This window comes from Bombina bombina, chromosome 4 (assembly GCF_027579735.1).
Source record: "Bombina bombina isolate aBomBom1 chromosome 4, aBomBom1.pri, whole genome shotgun sequence".
NCBI classification, from domain to species: domain Eukaryota; kingdom Metazoa; phylum Chordata; class Amphibia; order Anura; family Bombinatoridae; genus Bombina; species Bombina bombina.
The window spans coordinates 1,141,270,614-1,141,289,041 of NC_069502.1; the positions used below are offsets into that span (position 1 = coordinate 1,141,270,614).

The window sequence follows — 18,428 nt, forward strand, 5'->3', positions numbered from 1 at the left end:
CTCCCTTCATCCGTGTCCTAAAGCTTTGGTATTGGTTCCCACAAGTAAGGATGACGCCGTGGACCGGACACACCTATGTTGGAGAAAACAGAATTTATGTTTACCTGATAAATTACTTTCTCCAACGGTGTGTCCGGTCCACGGCCCGCCCTGGTTTTTTTTTAATCAGGTCTGATAATTTATTTTCTTTAACTACAGTCACCACGGTACCATATGGTTTCTCCTATGCAAATATTCCTCCTTAACGTCGGTCGAATGACTGGGGTAGGCGGAGCCTAGGAGGGATCATGTGACCAGCTTTGCTGGGCTCTTTGCCATTTCCTGTTGGGGAGGAGAATATCCCACAAGTAAGGATGACGCCGTGGACCGGACACACCGTTGGAGAAAGTAATTTATCAGGTAAACATAAATTCTGTTTTTTTTGGGGGGGGGGGGGGGTTATTTAGATTAGGGTGGGCACTTTGTAAAAGAGCTAAAAGCCCTTTTAAGGGCAATGCCCAAACAAATGCCCTTTTCAGGGCAATGGGTAGTTTAGGTTTTTTAGTGTTAGGCTCTTTTATTTTGGGGGGTTTGGTGGGTGGGGGTTTACTGTTAGGGGGGACTTTGTGTATTTTGAATGTAAAAGAGCTGTTTATCTTGGGGCAATGCTTTGCAAAAAGCCCTTTTAAGGGCTACTGGTAGTTTAGCATTAGATTAGGGGTGTTTTTATTTTGGTGGGGCTTTTTTATTTTCATAGGGATTAGGTATAATTTTTTAAAATTTAATAATTTGTTTTTTATTTCCTGTAATCTTAGATTGTTTATTTTCTGTAATTGTGGCTTAAAGAGACAGTCTACACCAGAATTTTAACTTTGACTAGACTGTCCCTTTAATTTATACTTAGTTTTTTTTTTTTTTTTGTTTTTTAAAGTAATGTAAGTTTTTTTTTAATTTTAATAGTAACTTTAGTATTTTGTAATTTAGGTAATTTGGGTTAATTTAGGGGGTGTTAGGTTAGGCGGCTTAGTAATTTAATTATTTATTTGCGTTGTGGGCTTTGGCGGTTTAGGGGTTAATACTTTAATAGGTAGTTTGCATTGTGGGTTAATGGCGGAATATGGGTTAATAGTTTTATTAGGTAATTTGCAATGTTGGGGTTGGCGGATTTAGGGGTTAATACTTTAATAGGTTTATTGCGGTGTGGGTTTGATGGCGGATATAGGAGTTAATAGTTTAATTATTACTTGCGGTGTGGGTTTGATGGCGGATTTAGGGGTTAATATTTTAGTTATTACTTGCAGTATGGGTTTGATGGAGGATATAGGGGTTGATAGTTTAATTAGGCATATTGCATTGTGGGGGGTTGTCGGTTTAGGAGTTAATACTTTTATTAGTTCCGATGTGGGTTTGATGGCGGATATAGGGGTTTCACGTGTCGGGTTTATTTTTGGGAGGCGTGTTAGACTGTTATGGGAGACTTGATATATCTTTTATTTTTCTTAGGCGCCGGCAGTTTCTAATGTGCCGTAAGTCACTAGCGACTCCAGAAATTTGTATTTACGCACATTTCTGGACATCGCTAGTTTATCTGACTTACGGCACTTTATGAACTGCTGGCGCCCTATATGTAATTGCCCGATGTGCAAGGTGAAATTACGGGCAGCGCAGTTTTCAGCGCTTGCGTCGAAGCCTGCGCCGTATATGTAATCTCGCCCCAGGTTGGTACAAGTGAATCTGTCTAATAACAGAGGTCAAAGATTGCATGAGAGCTGAGTTGTCTGTCTCTTATATCAGGTCTTGATGAATACTGAGCACAAGGGCACCGGGCTGTTGAAAGAGGTAGGAGCATAGTGGCTCTTTTCCTCGTTGTGGCCTGCATCTAATCAACCATTTGACACTTTTAATGGCTTCCACATGCTCATTTCCATATATTTTTCAAGGGGTGTATCCATTAACTGTAAAACAAGTAAATCATGCCACCAAATGATTTTAGTAATTTTTTTTCTTTCAAATTGATCTCTTGTAATTCACTTTTTTATAGCTGATTATACCACTCACACTCACATACATATATGTATATATAAATCAGTTATTGGTGATTGCTAGTGAACTCCATTTGTCTCTACCATTTGTAACAGCACAGCAATATATTTATTAACTTAACTCCGTTAATGCCATCAGTGTGATACAGTTATTGCAGTAAAATTCTTATCATTACTCTCCTTTCGTTCTTTGTTACCCTTATATTTACTGAGGATTGCTAAATTATGTGCTAGACTATTATTAAATACTAGAATATTTCAATCCCTGCATTTTATACAAGACATGGAAGCGCAGATTCATTTTATATTTAATTTAGTTCACACAGCTGTGAGTATTTGTTGGTCATTTCATTTGTGGTCCCCCCCCCAAAAAAAAACTAAGGGAACAAGACCATCTAATATAAATTATACGTCAAGACATTCTGCATCCTCTTCAGCACAGCCACAAAATGTTTGGACTTCTATCTTTTTAAATTAAATTTAAAGGGGCATAGAGGAGCAAAAGTTAAAATTAAAATGCAAAAGAACATTTTGCTATTGCACTATTGCTTGTACAGAAGTATGTGTTTAACATCAGAAAAGGGGTGCAGTGTGCACAGTTAAAGGGACAGTCTAGTCAAAATGAAACTATCATGATTCAGATAGGGCATGCAATTTTAAACAACTTCCCAATTTATTTTTATCATCAAATTTACTTTGTTCTCTTCATATTCTTTGTTGAAAGCTACACCTAGGTATGCTCATATGCTAATTTCTTAGCCCTTGCGGCTGCCTCTTATCTCAGTACATTATGACAGTTTTTCACAGCTAGACAGCGCTAGTTAATGTGTGCAATATAGATAACATTGTGCTCACTCCTGTGAAGTTAGCACTGATTGGCTATAATGCAAGTCTGTCAAAAGAACTGAAATATGGGGGCAGTCTGCAGATGCCTAGATACAAGGTAATCACAGAGGTAAAAAGTGTATTAATATAAGCATGTTGGTTGTGCAAAACTGGGAAATGGGTAATAAAGGGATTATCTATCTTTTTAAACAATAACAATTCTGGAGTAGACTGTCTCTTTAAAGTCTGCACAGGACTGGCAAACACGTTGCAGGTCCTAAGCTGAATGTGGCCACTGATTAGCTACACGCAAATGCCACCTCTGATTGGCTCAGCAGTCATGTTGCACTCCAGACCAGTAATGCATTGCTACACCTAAGCTGACTTTATTGCCCCTTTAAATTTAGTCTATATATAATAGTTTCTAAACAAATCCATCTCCTTTGAGCATGTGTCCCATTTAGCGTTTGTCTTTCACATTGTCAGCAGAACAAGTGATATTTAGGTTATCCTCAGCAAAGGATTCAGATTTCATTTGCAGCCAGAGCATTGCGGAGATTAAAAGATCATTTGCATCTAAGATGTTATTTTGGAAACATATCTGCTGATTTACTGAAGTCAGCTATTGACAATATTTATAATACGAGCCATGCGAATTAGATATTTGAAGAGACACTAGAGATACGCTGAACTGGGATTGGACAGATTTGGAGTGGTTTAAATATTTTCCTTTTCTAGATTTTCTTCAGGAAATGAGGTCTCTTTCTTTGCATTTAGATCACTTTTGATTTTGTTTTTTTCATGCAAAACTTGGAGAGGGAACTCTTTTACAGCAGACAATACTGTTAGTTTGCAGAAACATCTCCCAAAGGAATCTGTGTGATTGTCTTCATTTGTTCAACTCTTATTTGGCCTGAAATCAGAGTAGTTGGCCTCACAAAGAATAAAAACAAAGTATATGATTCTGGAAAACAAATTCTATGTGTTTTATTTGGAATATTACTGAATCATAGTAAGTCATAAGAAATATACAACCTACCACATTTATATATAATAAATTGTTCGATAAATTCAAATGGTGAAGACCGTTCAAAGTCTTACATTGATATTGCCTTTGTGCACGTTGGGTCAATTTTCTCTAAGCCATTGTGAGGCCAGTGAGGAGCAGGGTGGATAAAAATCAATGATTTAAAAAAAGAAAAAAACATGGTTTTTTTATTTCATTCAGATTTTCTTAAAATAAAATGATTTTTGAGGAAAAAATCTAGGTAAAGATAGTTTTTATTTAAGATACATTATAATCCAAAGGTTGTTCATCCGTAAATATAGTTTTTAATTATATAGCAAAAATCTGTATATTCAAGGCTGTAATGTTTTATTTTTTTGGTAAATTAATTCCATTGAATCCATTCACAATGTCATGCTCTCCCAGAGGTTTCTGTCAGATTATTTTGGACAATTTTTCTATCTTAAAAATATTATCACATATTATTGGTTTTGTAGTTCTCAAAACTGTGAATTTGTGTCTGCAGAAATAACATGCCCCTTCTTCACAGCATAAATTTTATAAAATTAACATAAAGAGTTGATAAATAGACCTTAAAGGGACATATTCACAAAAGAAAACTTTTGGGTTTCAGATAGAGCATACACATTTCAGAATTAGTTCTATTATCAGATTTGCTTCATTCTTTTGGAACCCTTTGTTGAAGGAGAGCAATGCTCTACTGGGGCCTAGCTGAATACATTGGGTAAGACAGTGACACGCAGCTAGCTTACAGTAGTGCATGGCTTCTGAACCTACCTATGCAGGATTTTCAACAATGGATACCAAGAGAACAAAGCAAATTGGATAAGAGAAGTCATATAGAAAATTTGTTAAACATTGCATCTTCTTTCTGAATCATGAAAGCTTAATTTTGACTTTGCTGTCCCTTTAATGCCATTGCTCCCCTGCAAATCTATGTACACAGAATTAACACATACTAAGTTACAAGAAGCTCACTGAATAGATGATTGTTTGGAGTGGAATAGATCTGCACAAGGACCTAAGTGTGAGGAGGGAGGGGCAAGCAGTAAAAATGAAAAATGATGTCATTGTTTTAGTTAAATAAAACTATTTCAATTGTATTATTAATGTAATCATTATTTTTCTCCTTCTAATAAAGTACAGCTGAAAAGTTGATTAAATATGAATAATAATATGAATAATAAATAATTTCATTAATTTGAATGATCTATCTATGCATAACTAATTATATATAACCAAATCAGTAATGATCTGATATAACTGGAAAAATAATCTGAAAAGCTATTATTCTAAAAAGTGAAAACCATGATTTAAATCGGTCCTACTGACTAGTGAGTTAAATTGTGATTTAAATCAGTTTGATTTGTTGAAGAGATACCTAGATAGGTATTGTGCAAGCGTCTGAAGCACTATATGACAGGAAATAGTGCTGCCATATAGTGCTCTTGCTAATGTATAATATTCTTGCAGAACTGCTGCCATATAGTGTTAGTTGTGTGTTTAAGAACCCTGCATTCTCAACCTTTGATATGAAAGCAGAAGGTGAGGTGTTGGCTGACACAACATCCAATCCCCGTATGAGACTTTTAAAACAAATTGCTGTAAAGCGCTGTCACTTCCTTTTTAACCTGCAGTTCCTTTTTTAGTAATTAGTTTGAGCGTGGAAACATCTGCCAGACGATGTGTGTCCTGTTAGGCTCTTGCAAGTCGTCGCTGGCTGCTGTTGCATAGAATTGTTTAAAACTGGATCACGTCTTTACATATTTTTGATGATAAATGAGTTTAATGAATATTATAATAGGATATAACGTCTAGTGGACTTTTTGCATACTATTAAAGGTACAGTGAAGTCAAAATTAAACTTTCACATCACACAGCATGCAATTTAAAAAAACAACAAGCTTTTTAATTTACTTCTTATCAAATTTGCTTTATTCTCTTGGTATCCTTTGTTAAAAAGTAATCATAGGAAGGTTCATTCTAGCTCAGGAGTGTGCATGTGTATAACATTGTTGCCATAGAATGCAAGACAGGTACATACTCCTGAGTTCGTATGAACCTAACTAGGTTAACGAGGTTTACTCTATAACAAAGGACGCCAAAAGAACAAAGCAAATTTAATAACAGAAGTAAATTGGAAAGTTGTTTAAAATTGCGTACGCTGTCTAAAGCATGATCATTTATTTCATTTTACTGTACCTTTAAGCGGAATGATATTTTAAAATATTCTAAAGAACTTATAGCCTAATGACAGATAGAGAAGAAACAGTGGGTGTGGGTGACTGGTTTTACTGTGCAGGTTTCTTATGAAGCCTTTCTCGTCCATCTTCTTTATGGAAATGTCTTCAACTTTTCCGTTCAGGTGTTATTTATACAGTTAAAGGGACATTCCGCTCAAACTTTAAAGGGACAGTCTACACCAGAATTTTTATTGTTTTAAAAGATAGATAATTCCTTTATTACCCATTCCCCAGTTTTGCATAACCAACACAGTTATATTAATATACTTTTAACCTCTGTGATTATCTTGTATCTAAGCCTCTTTTGACAGACTTGCAGTTTAGCCAATCAGTGCCTGCTCCCAGATAACTTCACGTGCACGAGCACAGTGTTATCTATATGAAACACATGAACTAACACCCTCTAGTGGTGAAAAACTGTTAAAATGCATTCTGGAAAGAGGTGGCCTTCAAGGTCTAAGAAATTAGCATATGAACCTCCTAGGTTAAGATTTCAACTAAGAATACCAAGAGAACAAAGCAAAATTGGTGATTAAAGTAAATTGGAAAATTGTTTAAAATTACATGCCCTATGTGAATCATGAAAGTTTATTTAGGCCTAGACTATCCCTTTAAATGCACATAGATGAATTACACCTTTGAATTGAAATATATTTTTAATATACATGTACTGGCAAAAATGCCTCTAGTAAAAGTTATCACTGTTTTAGTGTTAGCATTTTTCTCTGTATGTGATGTATAGCTAGATATTCTCAGTGCAGCATCATTTTAAGTACTACAGCTGCTCAGAGCACCAGTGGGGTTTGTATCATGTCAGCAATTAACAGATTGAGTCATTACCAGATGATACAAGCTCATTAGGTTCTCTGAGCAAGTGCTGTGTTTAAAATGCACAATGCATACTTAAATACACTTGAAACTTCTATAGCTTTTATTAGAAGCATTTTTGCTTATATTACAAAAATGCTTCCATTCAAAACAAAATGCATCCATGTGGATTCCAATTTTTGCTGGAATGTACCTTTAAGTGTGGCATTTTACATGTTAATCTTGTTCTATGTATGAGGATGGTACAGTGATTTATAGCATACTTTTTAACACCTACATTACCAGAATTCATGCAGTTATGTGTATAAGTATTATTCATACAGAGGTGTAATGAACAGTATTGCAGCATAAAGCCTCCATCCTATCATGTAATGCACACTAGCACGTCCCTTTTATTTTAAGCTCCAAAACTCACTGACACCATTTTAATTACAGATTGACAGTTTTTTTTCTCCCTTTTGAAGGGGCAGTATACACCCATTTTCATATAACTGCAGGTAATAGACACTACTATAAAGAATAATATGCACAGTTACTGATCTAAAAATCCTGTATGAAACCTTTTTAAAAACTTACTGAGAAGCTCCCAGTTTAGCACTGTTGATAAGGTTAGGCTGGGACACCCATTGAAAGGGGCTGGGAAAACAGGAACAGCAGACACCCCCCCCTTCTCTGCATATGAAAAGACAGATTATACAAACAGGAGCCAGCAGGAGTCTGTAAACGCACATATACATCTAAAACTTTGGGCCTGGGTTAGAAGTCTGAAAATCAGCACAATGTTATTATAAAATAGACAAAAATATAAATTTTTACAAAAACACTCCCAGATGAGCTGTATAAATGGATCATTTACAAAACATTTATGCTAAGAAGAATCTAGTGTACAATGTCCCTTTAAGCCCCTAGGCCTTCATCACACAGTGAATTTAAACAGTTTAAAGGTGTTGCGTAATGCAGGGGCTCACAATTTTATTTTAAACTAAGGAGCCACTCAGATTGTTAAAGAGCCAGCCATAATTTTTATGAGGAACCCATGTAAAAGATGTTTGTAGAAGAATACAAAAAATTAGGAGCCAGATCTAGAATTTTAGGAACCATATCTCCTTGGGTCCTGATATTTGTCAAGCTTTGATGTATGTTTTGAGAAATTACTCTAGGTGGCCTCTGGGTACAATTGGGTACCTGGTGTAGTCTGTGTATGCCAGTGTTTGGGCACATGTGACAATCGGTTGACTTTACCTTGACTTTATCAAGCAAAGATAACCTGATAAATCTTTTTTGTCTACAGAACATTTATAAGTTCTTTACCATACAAAGGTGTTTTTTTGTTTCCACAGAGAAGAAATGTGCCTGTTCACTGAAATCTGTAATTTATTTGTAACTGCCAACTGGAGTTCTTCATAATTAAAGTGACATTCTTGCTTAAAGGGATATGAAACCCAAACATATTATTTTCTGATTCAGACAGATAATACAATTTTAAAAATAAGTACAGCATTTGGGAATGGCGGCTTGAACATGCCGAAGTGAATAACAGATTGTCTTGAAAAAGGCTCACTGTGGAGCCGAAACATTGACTGATGTGAAACTTTTTACAATTGTCTATTTAAAGGGACGTTACTCATATGCTAAATCACTTGAAATTCCTGCAGCATATTTGCAAAGAGCTGACTTTCACATGAAAACACCTCAAAATGTAACTGTTTTGCAACGTGTTGTTGTTCATTATTTATATTATCACTTTTGTCTTGCAGCACACTTCACTGGACGGGTACACAGAGCCCCACGTTCCACCTACCAAATCAAGCAGCAGACAGAGCCTTCCTCGATGCCGTAACTCCATAGCCTCTAATACTGATGAACAACCTCATGTTGGAAACTATCGCCTGCTAAAGACCATAGGGAAAGGAAACTTTGCCAAGGTGAAACTGGCCAGACATGTCCTTACCGGTAGAGAGGTAAGTTCACAGGTGTTTTGACTAAAAATGTATCCTGAAAATTAATTCTGCACATATATAGCCAGCCATTCTTAAGCCTAATATCAGATAATGGTATTCTGCTTTTAGCGGAATCATCCCATAACTTGAGCATTTATATCTGGCTTATAAGCAAAGGGCCAATAACCCTTTCAAAGAATGTTTCTTTACTTTAAATAATACCCTCAATGTATAACCTTGTTGTATGACCCAAAAGTAGCAAATTACTGATTTTTAGATGCCCAGACTGCAAGCGGAGACTAATGGTTTAAACAGCTGTGCTTCAGATGAAACCATATCCGTCTGACTTTTCTGACCCATGCAAGGATATACAGACTCCTCATTGTAACACAATAAAGCTTTAGCAAAAATGTGGTCTTTCTGAACATTGCTTACCCATTTTTTTTTATGTGTTTCGGTAATGAAGATCTACAAAACTGCATGTCTTTTTTTTTTTTTTTTTTGGTAATTCATTTGTTTTATATTGCAGGTGGCTGTGAAAATAATTGATAAAACACAACTGAATCCCACCAGCCTCCAAAAGGTAAGGGGCACTAGTTACAAGCCTGACAATTATATTAGATGAAGGTGTCTGTACAGTTTATTTCTCTGGAAGTCTATGGACGGTCATATTATTGGGAGTTTGCAGATTGTTTACTCATACGGCACATAGAGTAAGTGAGCAGTACAGGAGGTTCAGGAAGAGATCATTTAGATCTGCTTATTGTGGGGAGAGAATCTCATAGATTGTTAGTTCTTCAGAACAGGATCCTTCTCCTGTATCAGTTTGCATTGTGAGGTATATAAGTAGTTTGGCCAAGATCTGTGGCGAGGGCCAGGCATTGAGACTGAAGCTCGGGATAGGGTGTCAGGCCTGAGCTAGGGTGTTTGGCACCAGGGATAGTGTTAGGGCTGAGGCTATGGCCTTGGTTAGGGCCAGGGATTGGATTAGCACTAGGGCTAGGACTGAAGCCAGGAATAGGGTAAGTGTTGAGGCTTGGGCTGGGGTTGTATTGGGGCCAAGGATATGATTAGCGCCGAGGCTAGGGCTGTAGTTAGGGCCAGGGATAGTATTAGCACTAGTGTTTTTGACTAGTACTGAGACCAGGAATAGAGTAAGTGTTCGACTTGAGCTAGGTTGTTTTGCACTGAGGCTAGGGCTGTGGCTACAGCCAGGGATATGATTAGCACTACGGTTTTTGACTAGCACTGAGACCAGGAATAGGGTACATGTTAGGGCTTGTGTGGAATTGTGTTTTGGGCCACAGATAGGATTAGTGCAGAGGCTAGGGCTGTTGTTAGGGCCAGGTATAAGATTAGCAGTAGATATAAGACTGGAGCTGGGGCTAGATATAGGGTAAATGTAAGGACTTGGGTCGGGGCAGGGATAGGATTATATGGCTGGGATTTTCGGCTCTGGTTAGCATTAGGCCTAGGGATAGAATTAAAGGGACAGTCTACTCCAGAATTGTTATTGTTTAAAAAGATAGAAAATCCCTTTATTACCTATACCCCAGTTTTGCATAACCAACACGGTTATATTAATATACTTTTTACCACTGTGATTACCTTGTATCTATGCCTCTACAGACTGCCCCCTTATCTCAGTTCTTTTGACAGACTTGAATTTTAGCCAATCAGTGCTGACTTCTAGGTAACTATACGGGAGTGAGCACACTGTTATCTAAATGACACACATGAACTAGCTCTGTCTAGCTGTGGAAAAACTGTCAATATGCACTATGATAAGATGCGGCCTTCAAGGTCTTAGAAATTAGCATATGAGCCTACCTAGGTTTACCAAGAGTACAAAGCAAATTTGATTGTAAAAGTAAAATGGAAAGTTGTTAAAAATTGCATGCCTTATCTGAATCATGAAAGTTTAATTTTGACTAGACTGACCCTTAACCTTGTGTTAGTGTCTTCCCCGGCATCTAAGGGGTAATGGAAGCCTCTCCCTTTATGCAGACAACCTCGCTGTGGGAACATTGTGGATTTAGTATTTTTGCAGCTACGATATTGCATCAGTGTGTGGCATTCCTAGGAAGAACGTAGCACATATAATGTATCTGTTGCTGTAAACCAGCTCTCCGAACTGCGGTTTTATTAAGAGTTTTGTTTCATCTACATTTTTTCATAAACCATATTCAGCGGTTTAGCCCGTTTCTGTGTTTGTAGAGAACAAAAGACTTACCCAATGACAAAATGTACTAAATATGGAATGTTTTTTTTCTCTCTTACTCAGACCTTTTTTTTTCGCTCAGGAATATGCAAATCCAGTTTGTTGTTCTTGCATTAATTAATGCGGACACAGCAGAGCAGTTTCGCAATTAAACATCCGATATATTCACTATATAACTGTGCAATTTGGCTATTTCTGTGCTTGAAATCTATAGACTAGCATTTTAATCTTTTATTGCAAATATTACATTTTTAAAGTATTTTAATTAGTTCTATATTATGTTGATTATTAAATGTTTTTAATTATTTACTGCCTGTCTAAAAATAAACACACACATATATAAAGGCTCCCCATCATTGTCATTAAAGGGACAGTCTACTCCGGAATTTTTATTGTTTAAAAAGATAGATAATCCCTTTTTCTCCTGTTAAGTGTGATCAGTCCACGGGTCATCATTACTTCTGGGATATTAACTCCTCCCCAACAGGAAGTGCAAGAGGATCACCCAGCAGAGTTGCTATATAGCTCCTCCCCTCTACGTCACACCCAGTCATTCTCTTGCACCCAACTAATAGATAGGATGTGTGAGAGGACTGTGGTGATTATACTTAGTTTTTATAACTTCAATCAAAAGTTTGTTATTTTAAAACAGCACCGGAGTGTGTTGTTCCTTCTCAGGGAGAATTTGAAGAAGAATCTACCTGAGTTTCTATATGATTTTAGCCGGAGTAGTTAAGATCATGTTGCTGTTCTCGGCCATCTGAGGGGTGAGGTATACTTCAGATCAGGGGACAGCGGGCAGGGTCACCTGCAAAGAGGTATGTAGCAGCTTATTATTTTCTGAGAATGGAATTGATTAGAAAATACTGCAAATACCTATATAAAGTAAGTTCAGCCTTAAATGCAGTAGTAGCAACTGGTATCAGGCTGTCATGTATGTATATTTTCACTTCAGTATTCTGGGGAATGGCACTTCACTGGAATGATACTGTATGAATAAACCTTAGCCTATATTGCAGTGAGAACGGCTAGCAGTAGGTTTCTGTGACAATTTATTATCAGGTTAAACGTTTTGCTGGCATGTTAAATCGTTTAATTTTCTGAGGTACTGGGTGAAAAATTGTGTTGGGCACTAATTATCCACTTGGCGGGCATTTTATTCAATTTTTGACAGTTTACTGATCTCCCTCACTGTTGTGTGTGAGGGGGAGGGGCTTAATTTGGCGCTTTTGCTACGCATCAGGAATTCAGTCACAAGTCTGTTTTTCTTCCCTGCATGATCCGGTTCGTCTCTACAGAGCTTAAGGGTCGTCAAAAGTTATTTTGAGGGAGGTAATCACTCACAGCAGACCTGTGAGATAGTGCTTGACTGTGATAAAAAACGTTATATTCTGTATTTTTTTTCTGTCATTTAAGGGTTAGTTATCCATTGCAAATGGGGACAATCCTTTGCTAAATATATATTTTTCCGGTTAAAATTTGATTTTATTGTTTCTCAACTGTCATAACTTCTGTGCTTCTTAAAGGCACAGTACGTTTTTTTCATACTATTGAAATTTAAATTGAAAAGTATTTCCAAGCTGCTGGTTTAATTGCTAGTGTGTTTAACATGTCTGATTCAGAGGAATATCTCTGTGCTATATGTGCTAAAGCCAAAGTGGAGCCCAATAGAAATTTATGTACTAATTGCATTGATGCTACTTTAAATAAAAGTCAATCTGTACAAATTGAACATCATTCACCAAACAACGAGGGGAAAGTTATGCCGACTAACTTGCCTCACGTGTCAGTACCTGAATCTCCCGCTCGGGAGGTGCGTGATTTGGTAACGCCGAGTACTTCAGGGCGGCCATTACAAATCACATTGCAGGACATGGCTAATGTTATGACTGAAGTTTTGTCTAAATTACCAGAACTTAGAGGGAAGCGTGACCACTCTGGGGTGAGAAAAGAGTGCGCTGATAATAATAGGGCCATGTCAGATACTGGGTCACAGTATGCGGAACATGAGGACGGAGAGCTTCAATCTGCAGGTGACGGTTCTGATCCCAATAGAGTGGATTCAGACATTTCTAATTTTAAGTTTAAGCTTGAGAACCTCCGCGTTCTACTAGGGGAGGTATTAGCGGCTCTGAATGATTGTAACACCGTTGCAATTCCAGAGAAGTTATGTAGGCTGGATAGATACTATGCGGTACCGGCGAGTACTGACGTATTTCCTATACCTAAGAGGCTTACAGAGATAATTACTAAGGAGTGGGATAGGCCCGGTGTACCCTTTTCCCCCCCTCCTGTATTTAGAAAAATGTTCCCAATAGACGCCACCACGCGGGACTTATGGCAGACGATCCCTAAGGTGGAGGGAGCGGTTTCTACTCTGGCTAAGCGTACCACTATCCCGGTGGAGGATAGCTGTGCCTTTTCAGATCCAATGGATAAAAAATTAGAGGGTTACCTTAAGAAAATGTTTGTTCAACAAGGTTTTATACTACAACCCCTGGCATGTATTGCGTCTGTCACGGCCGCGGCCGCTTTTTGGTCCGAGTCCCTGGAAGAGACTCTTGACTCAATTACTATCGAAGAAATTTCAAACAGGCTTAAAACCATTAAGCTAGCTAATTCATTAGTTTCAGATGCCGTAGTACATTTAACTAAACTTACGGCTAAGAATTCCGGTTTCGCAATTCAGGCACGCAGAGCTCTGTGGCTAAAATCGTGGTCAGCTGACGTTACTTCTAAATCTAAGTTACTTAACATACTTTTCAAAGGGCAGACCTTATTCGGGCCCGGTTTGAAAGAAATTATCGCTGACATTACAGGAGGTAAAGGCCATGCCCTGCCTCAAGACAGAGCCAAGCCTAGGGCTAGACAGTCTAATTTTCGTTCCTTTCGTAATTTCAAAGCAGGAGCAGCATCAACTTCCTCTGCTCCAAAACAGGAAGGAGCTGTTGCTCGTTACAGACAAGGCTGGAGACCTAACCAGTCCTGGAACAAGGGCAAGCAGGCCAGAAAACCTGCTGCTGCCCCTAAGACGGCATGAATTGAGGGCCCCCGATCCGGGAACGGATCTAGTGGGGGGCAGACTTTCTCTCTTCGCCCAGGCTTGGGCAAGAGATGTCCAGGATCCCTGGGCACTAGAGATCATATCTCAGGGATATCTTCTGGATTTCAAAACCTCTCCCCCAAAAGGGAGATTCCATCTGTCAAGGTTGTCAACAAACCAAATAAAGAAGGAGGCGTTTCTACGCTGCGTACAAGATCTGTTACTAATGGGAGTGATCCATCCGGTTCCGCGGTCGGAACACGGACAGGGATTTTACTCAAATCTGTTTGTGGTTCCCAAGAAAGAAGGAACCTTCAGACCAATCTTGGATTTAAAGATCCTAAACAAATTCCTAAGAGTTCCATCGTTCAAAATGGAAACTATTCGGACAATTCTACCCATGATCCAAAAGGGTCAGTACATGACCACAGTGGATTTAAAGGATGCTTACCTTCACATTCCGATTCACAGAGATCATTACCAGTATCTAAGGTTTGCCTTCCTAGACAGGCATTACCAGTTTGTAGCTCTTCCATTCGGGTTGGCTACGGCTCCAAGAATCTTCACAAAGGTTCTGGGGGCTCTTCTGGCGGTGCTAAGACCGCGAGGAATTTCGGTAGCTCCATACCTAGACGACATTCTGATACAAGCTTCAAGCTTTCAAACTGCCAAGTCTCATACAGAGTTAGTACTGGCATTTCTAAGATCGCATGGGTGGAAGGTAAACGAAAAGAAGAGTTCTCTCTTTCCACTCACAAGAGTTCCCTTCTTGGGGACTCTTATAGATTCTGTAGAAATGAAGATCTACCTTACAGAAGACAGGTTAACAAAACTTCAAAACGCTTGCCGTGTCCTTCATTCCATTCAACACCCGTCAGTGGCTCAATGCATGGAGGTGATCGGCTTAATGGTAGCGGCAATGGACATAGTACCCTTTGCACGCTTACACCTCAGACCGCTGCAATTGTGCATGCTAAGTCAGTGGAATGGGGATTACTCAGATTTGTCCCCTACTCTGAATCTGGATCAAGAGACCAGAAATTCTCTTCTGTGGTGGCTTTCTCGGCCACATCTGTCCAGGGGGATGCCATTCAGCAGACCAGAATGGACGATTGTAACAACAGACGCCAGCCTGCTAGGTTTGGGCGCTGTCTGGAATTCCCTGAAGGCTCAGGGATCATGGACTCAGGAGGAGAGTCTCCTACCAATAAACATTCTGGAATTGAGAGCAGTTCTCAATGCCCTTCTGGCTTGGCCCCAGTTAACAACTCGGGGGTTCATCAGATTTCAGTCGGACAACATCACGACTGTAGCTTACATCAACTATCAAGGAGGGACAAGAAGCTCCCTAGCAATGATGGAAGTATCAAAGATAATTCGCTGGGCATAGTCTCACTCTTGTCACCTATCAGCAATCCACATTCCGGGAGTGGAGAACTGGGAGGCGGATTTCTTAAGTCATCAGACTTTTCATCCGGGGGAGTGGGAACTTCATCCGGAGGTCTTTGCCCAAATACTTCGTCGTTGGGGCAAACCAGAAATAGATCTCATGGCGTCTCGACAGAACGCCAAGCTTCCTCGTTACGGGTCCAGATCCAGGGATCCGGGAGCGGTCCTGGTAGATGCTTTGACAGCACCTTGGACCTTCGGGAGAGCTTATGTGTTTCCACCCTTCCCGATGCTTCCTCGATTGATTGCCAGGATCAAACAGGAGAGAGCATCGGTGATTCTAATAGCGCCTGCGTGGCCACGCAGGACCTGGTATGCAGATCTAGTGGACATGTCATCCTGTCCACCTTGGTCTCTGCCTCTGAGACAGGACCTTCTGATTCAAGGTCCCTTCAAACATCAAAATCTAATTTCTCTGAAGCTGACTGCCTGGAAATTGAACGCTTGATTTTATCAAAACGTGGATTTTCTGATTCAGTAATTGATACCTTAATACAGGCTAGGAAGCCTGTTACCAGAAAGATTTACCATAAAATATGGCGTAAATACCTATATTGGTGCGAATCCAAAGGTTACTCTTGGAGTAAGGTTAGGATTCCTAAGATATTGTCTTTTCTACAAGAAGGTTTAGAAAAGGGTTTATCCGCTAGTTCCTTAAAGGGACAGATCTCAGCTCTGTCCATTCTGTTGCACAAACGTCTGTCAGAAGTTCCAGACGTTCAGGCTTTTTGTCAGGCTTTGGCCAGGATTAAGCCCGTGTTTAAAACTGTTGCTCCGCCATGGAGTTTAAACCTTGTTCTTAACGTTTTACAGGGCGTTCCGTTTGAACCCCTTCATTCCATTGATATAAAGTTGTTATCTTGGAAAGTTCTATTTTTAATGGCTATTTCCTCGGCTCGAAGAGTCTCTGAGTTATCAGCCTTACATTGTGATTCTCCTTATTTGATTTTTCACTCGGATAAGGTAGTTCTGCGTACTAAACCTGGGTTCTTACCTAAGGTAGTCACTAACAGGAATATCAATCAAGAGATTGTTGTTCCATCCTTGTGTCCAAATCCTTCTTCAAAGAAGGAACGACTTCTGCACAATCTGGATGTAGTTCGTGCCCTAAAGTTTTATTTACAGGCAACTAAAGATTTTCGACAAACGTCTTTCCTGTTTGTCGTTTACTCTGGTCAGAGGAGAGGTCAAAAAGCTTCTGCTACCTCTCTCTTTTTGGCTTCGTAGCATAATACGTTTAGCTTATGAGACTGCTGGACAGCAGCCTCCCGAAAGAATTACAGCTCATTCCACTAGAGCTGTGGCTTCCACTTGGGCCTTTAAGAATGAGGCCTCTGTTGAACAGATTTGCAAGGCTGCAACTTGGTCTTCGCTTCATACTTTTTCCAAATTTTACAAATTTTACACTTTTGCTTCTTCGGAGGCTATTTTTGGGAGAAAGGTTCTTCAGGCAGTGGTTCCTTCTGTATAAAGAGCCTGCCTGTCCCTCCCGTCATCCGTGTACTTTTGCTTTGGTATTGGTATCCCAGAAGTAATGATGACCCGTGGACTGATCACACTTAACAGGAGAAAACATAATTTATGCTTACCTGATAAATTCCTTTCTCCTGTAGTGTGATCAGTCCACGGCCCGCCCTGTTTTTTATGGCAGGTCAAAATTTTTAAATTATACTCCAGTCACCACTGCACCCTTTAGCTTCTCCTTTCTCGTTGGTTCTTGGTCGAATGACTGGGTGTGACGTAGAGGGGAGGAGCTATATAGCAACTCTGCTGGGTGATCCTCTTGCACTTCCTGTTGGGGAGGAGTTAATATCCCAGAAGTAATGATGACCCGTGGACTGATCACACTACAGGAGAAAGGAATTTATCAGGTAAGCATAAATTATGTTATTACCCATTCCCCAGTTTTGCATAACCAGCACTGTTATATTCATACACTTTTTACCTCTCTGATCTACTGGTTTCTAAGCCTCTGCAGATTGCCCCTTAGCTCAGTTATTTTTTTGGACAGACATGCATTTAAGGCAATCAGTGCCCTCTCCTAAGTAACTCCACAGGAATGAGCACAATGTTATCTATATGAAACACATGAACTAGCAGTGTCTAACTGTCAAAATGCACTGAGATAAGAGGCAGTTCGATGGCTTAGAAATGAGCATATGACCCTACCGAGGTTTAGCTTTCCACAAAGAATACAAAAAGAACAAAGTAAATTGGAAAGTTGTTTAAAATTGCATGCCCTGTCTGAATCATGAAAGTTTATTTTTGACTAGAATGTCCCTTTAATCAATTATTTTTATTATTAATGTTGTAATTTATTATTATTTTGTTATTTATTTGTAAAGCGCCACAAAATGTTGAAAAGCGCTGAGCTACATAAGTAGCAAATAGAATCGCACTAATTCATGGTAAAAAGAAGTAAAGATACATAAAACAGGCGGAACAAAAAAACCAATACGGGAGAAGGACCCTGCTCGGAAGACCTTCATTTACAGCTTTATCTTATATTTGCTTCTTTGTTATACAACAGAAATATTTGTGTTTAGTCAGAAATCAGAAGTAAAGTTATTTTGAAGATTCTCTTCCTAAAATATTTAGCAGCTACAGTCTTTATCAGAGCATCTTGTCATTTTTATCCTACAACTAGTTATATATAAAGGAGACCTTAAAGGGACATGAAACCCAGACATTTTCTTTCATGATTTAGGTAGAACATACAATTTTAAACAACTTTCCAGTTTACTTCTTTTATCAAATGTGTTTCATTCTCTTGGTATCATTTGTTGAAGGAGCAGCAATGCACTACTGGTTTCTAACTGAACACATGGGTG

General features: G+C 38.9%; 1 protein-coding gene across 1 annotated transcript in view; it reads left to right on the top strand.

Moving 5' to 3' along the window:
- The window catches only part of MARK1 (microtubule affinity regulating kinase 1), a 554,415-nt gene that overhangs the window by 147,931 nt on the left and 388,056 nt on the right, over nucleotides 1–18,428 (top strand). Inside the window, exons 2-3 of the mRNA XM_053712515.1 lie at nucleotides 8,702–8,905; nucleotides 9,414–9,467. Coding sequence (XP_053568490.1) covers nucleotides 8,702–8,905; nucleotides 9,414–9,467 — 258 coding nt within the window. The remainder of the gene's footprint in view (nucleotides 1–8,701; nucleotides 8,906–9,413; nucleotides 9,468–18,428) is intronic.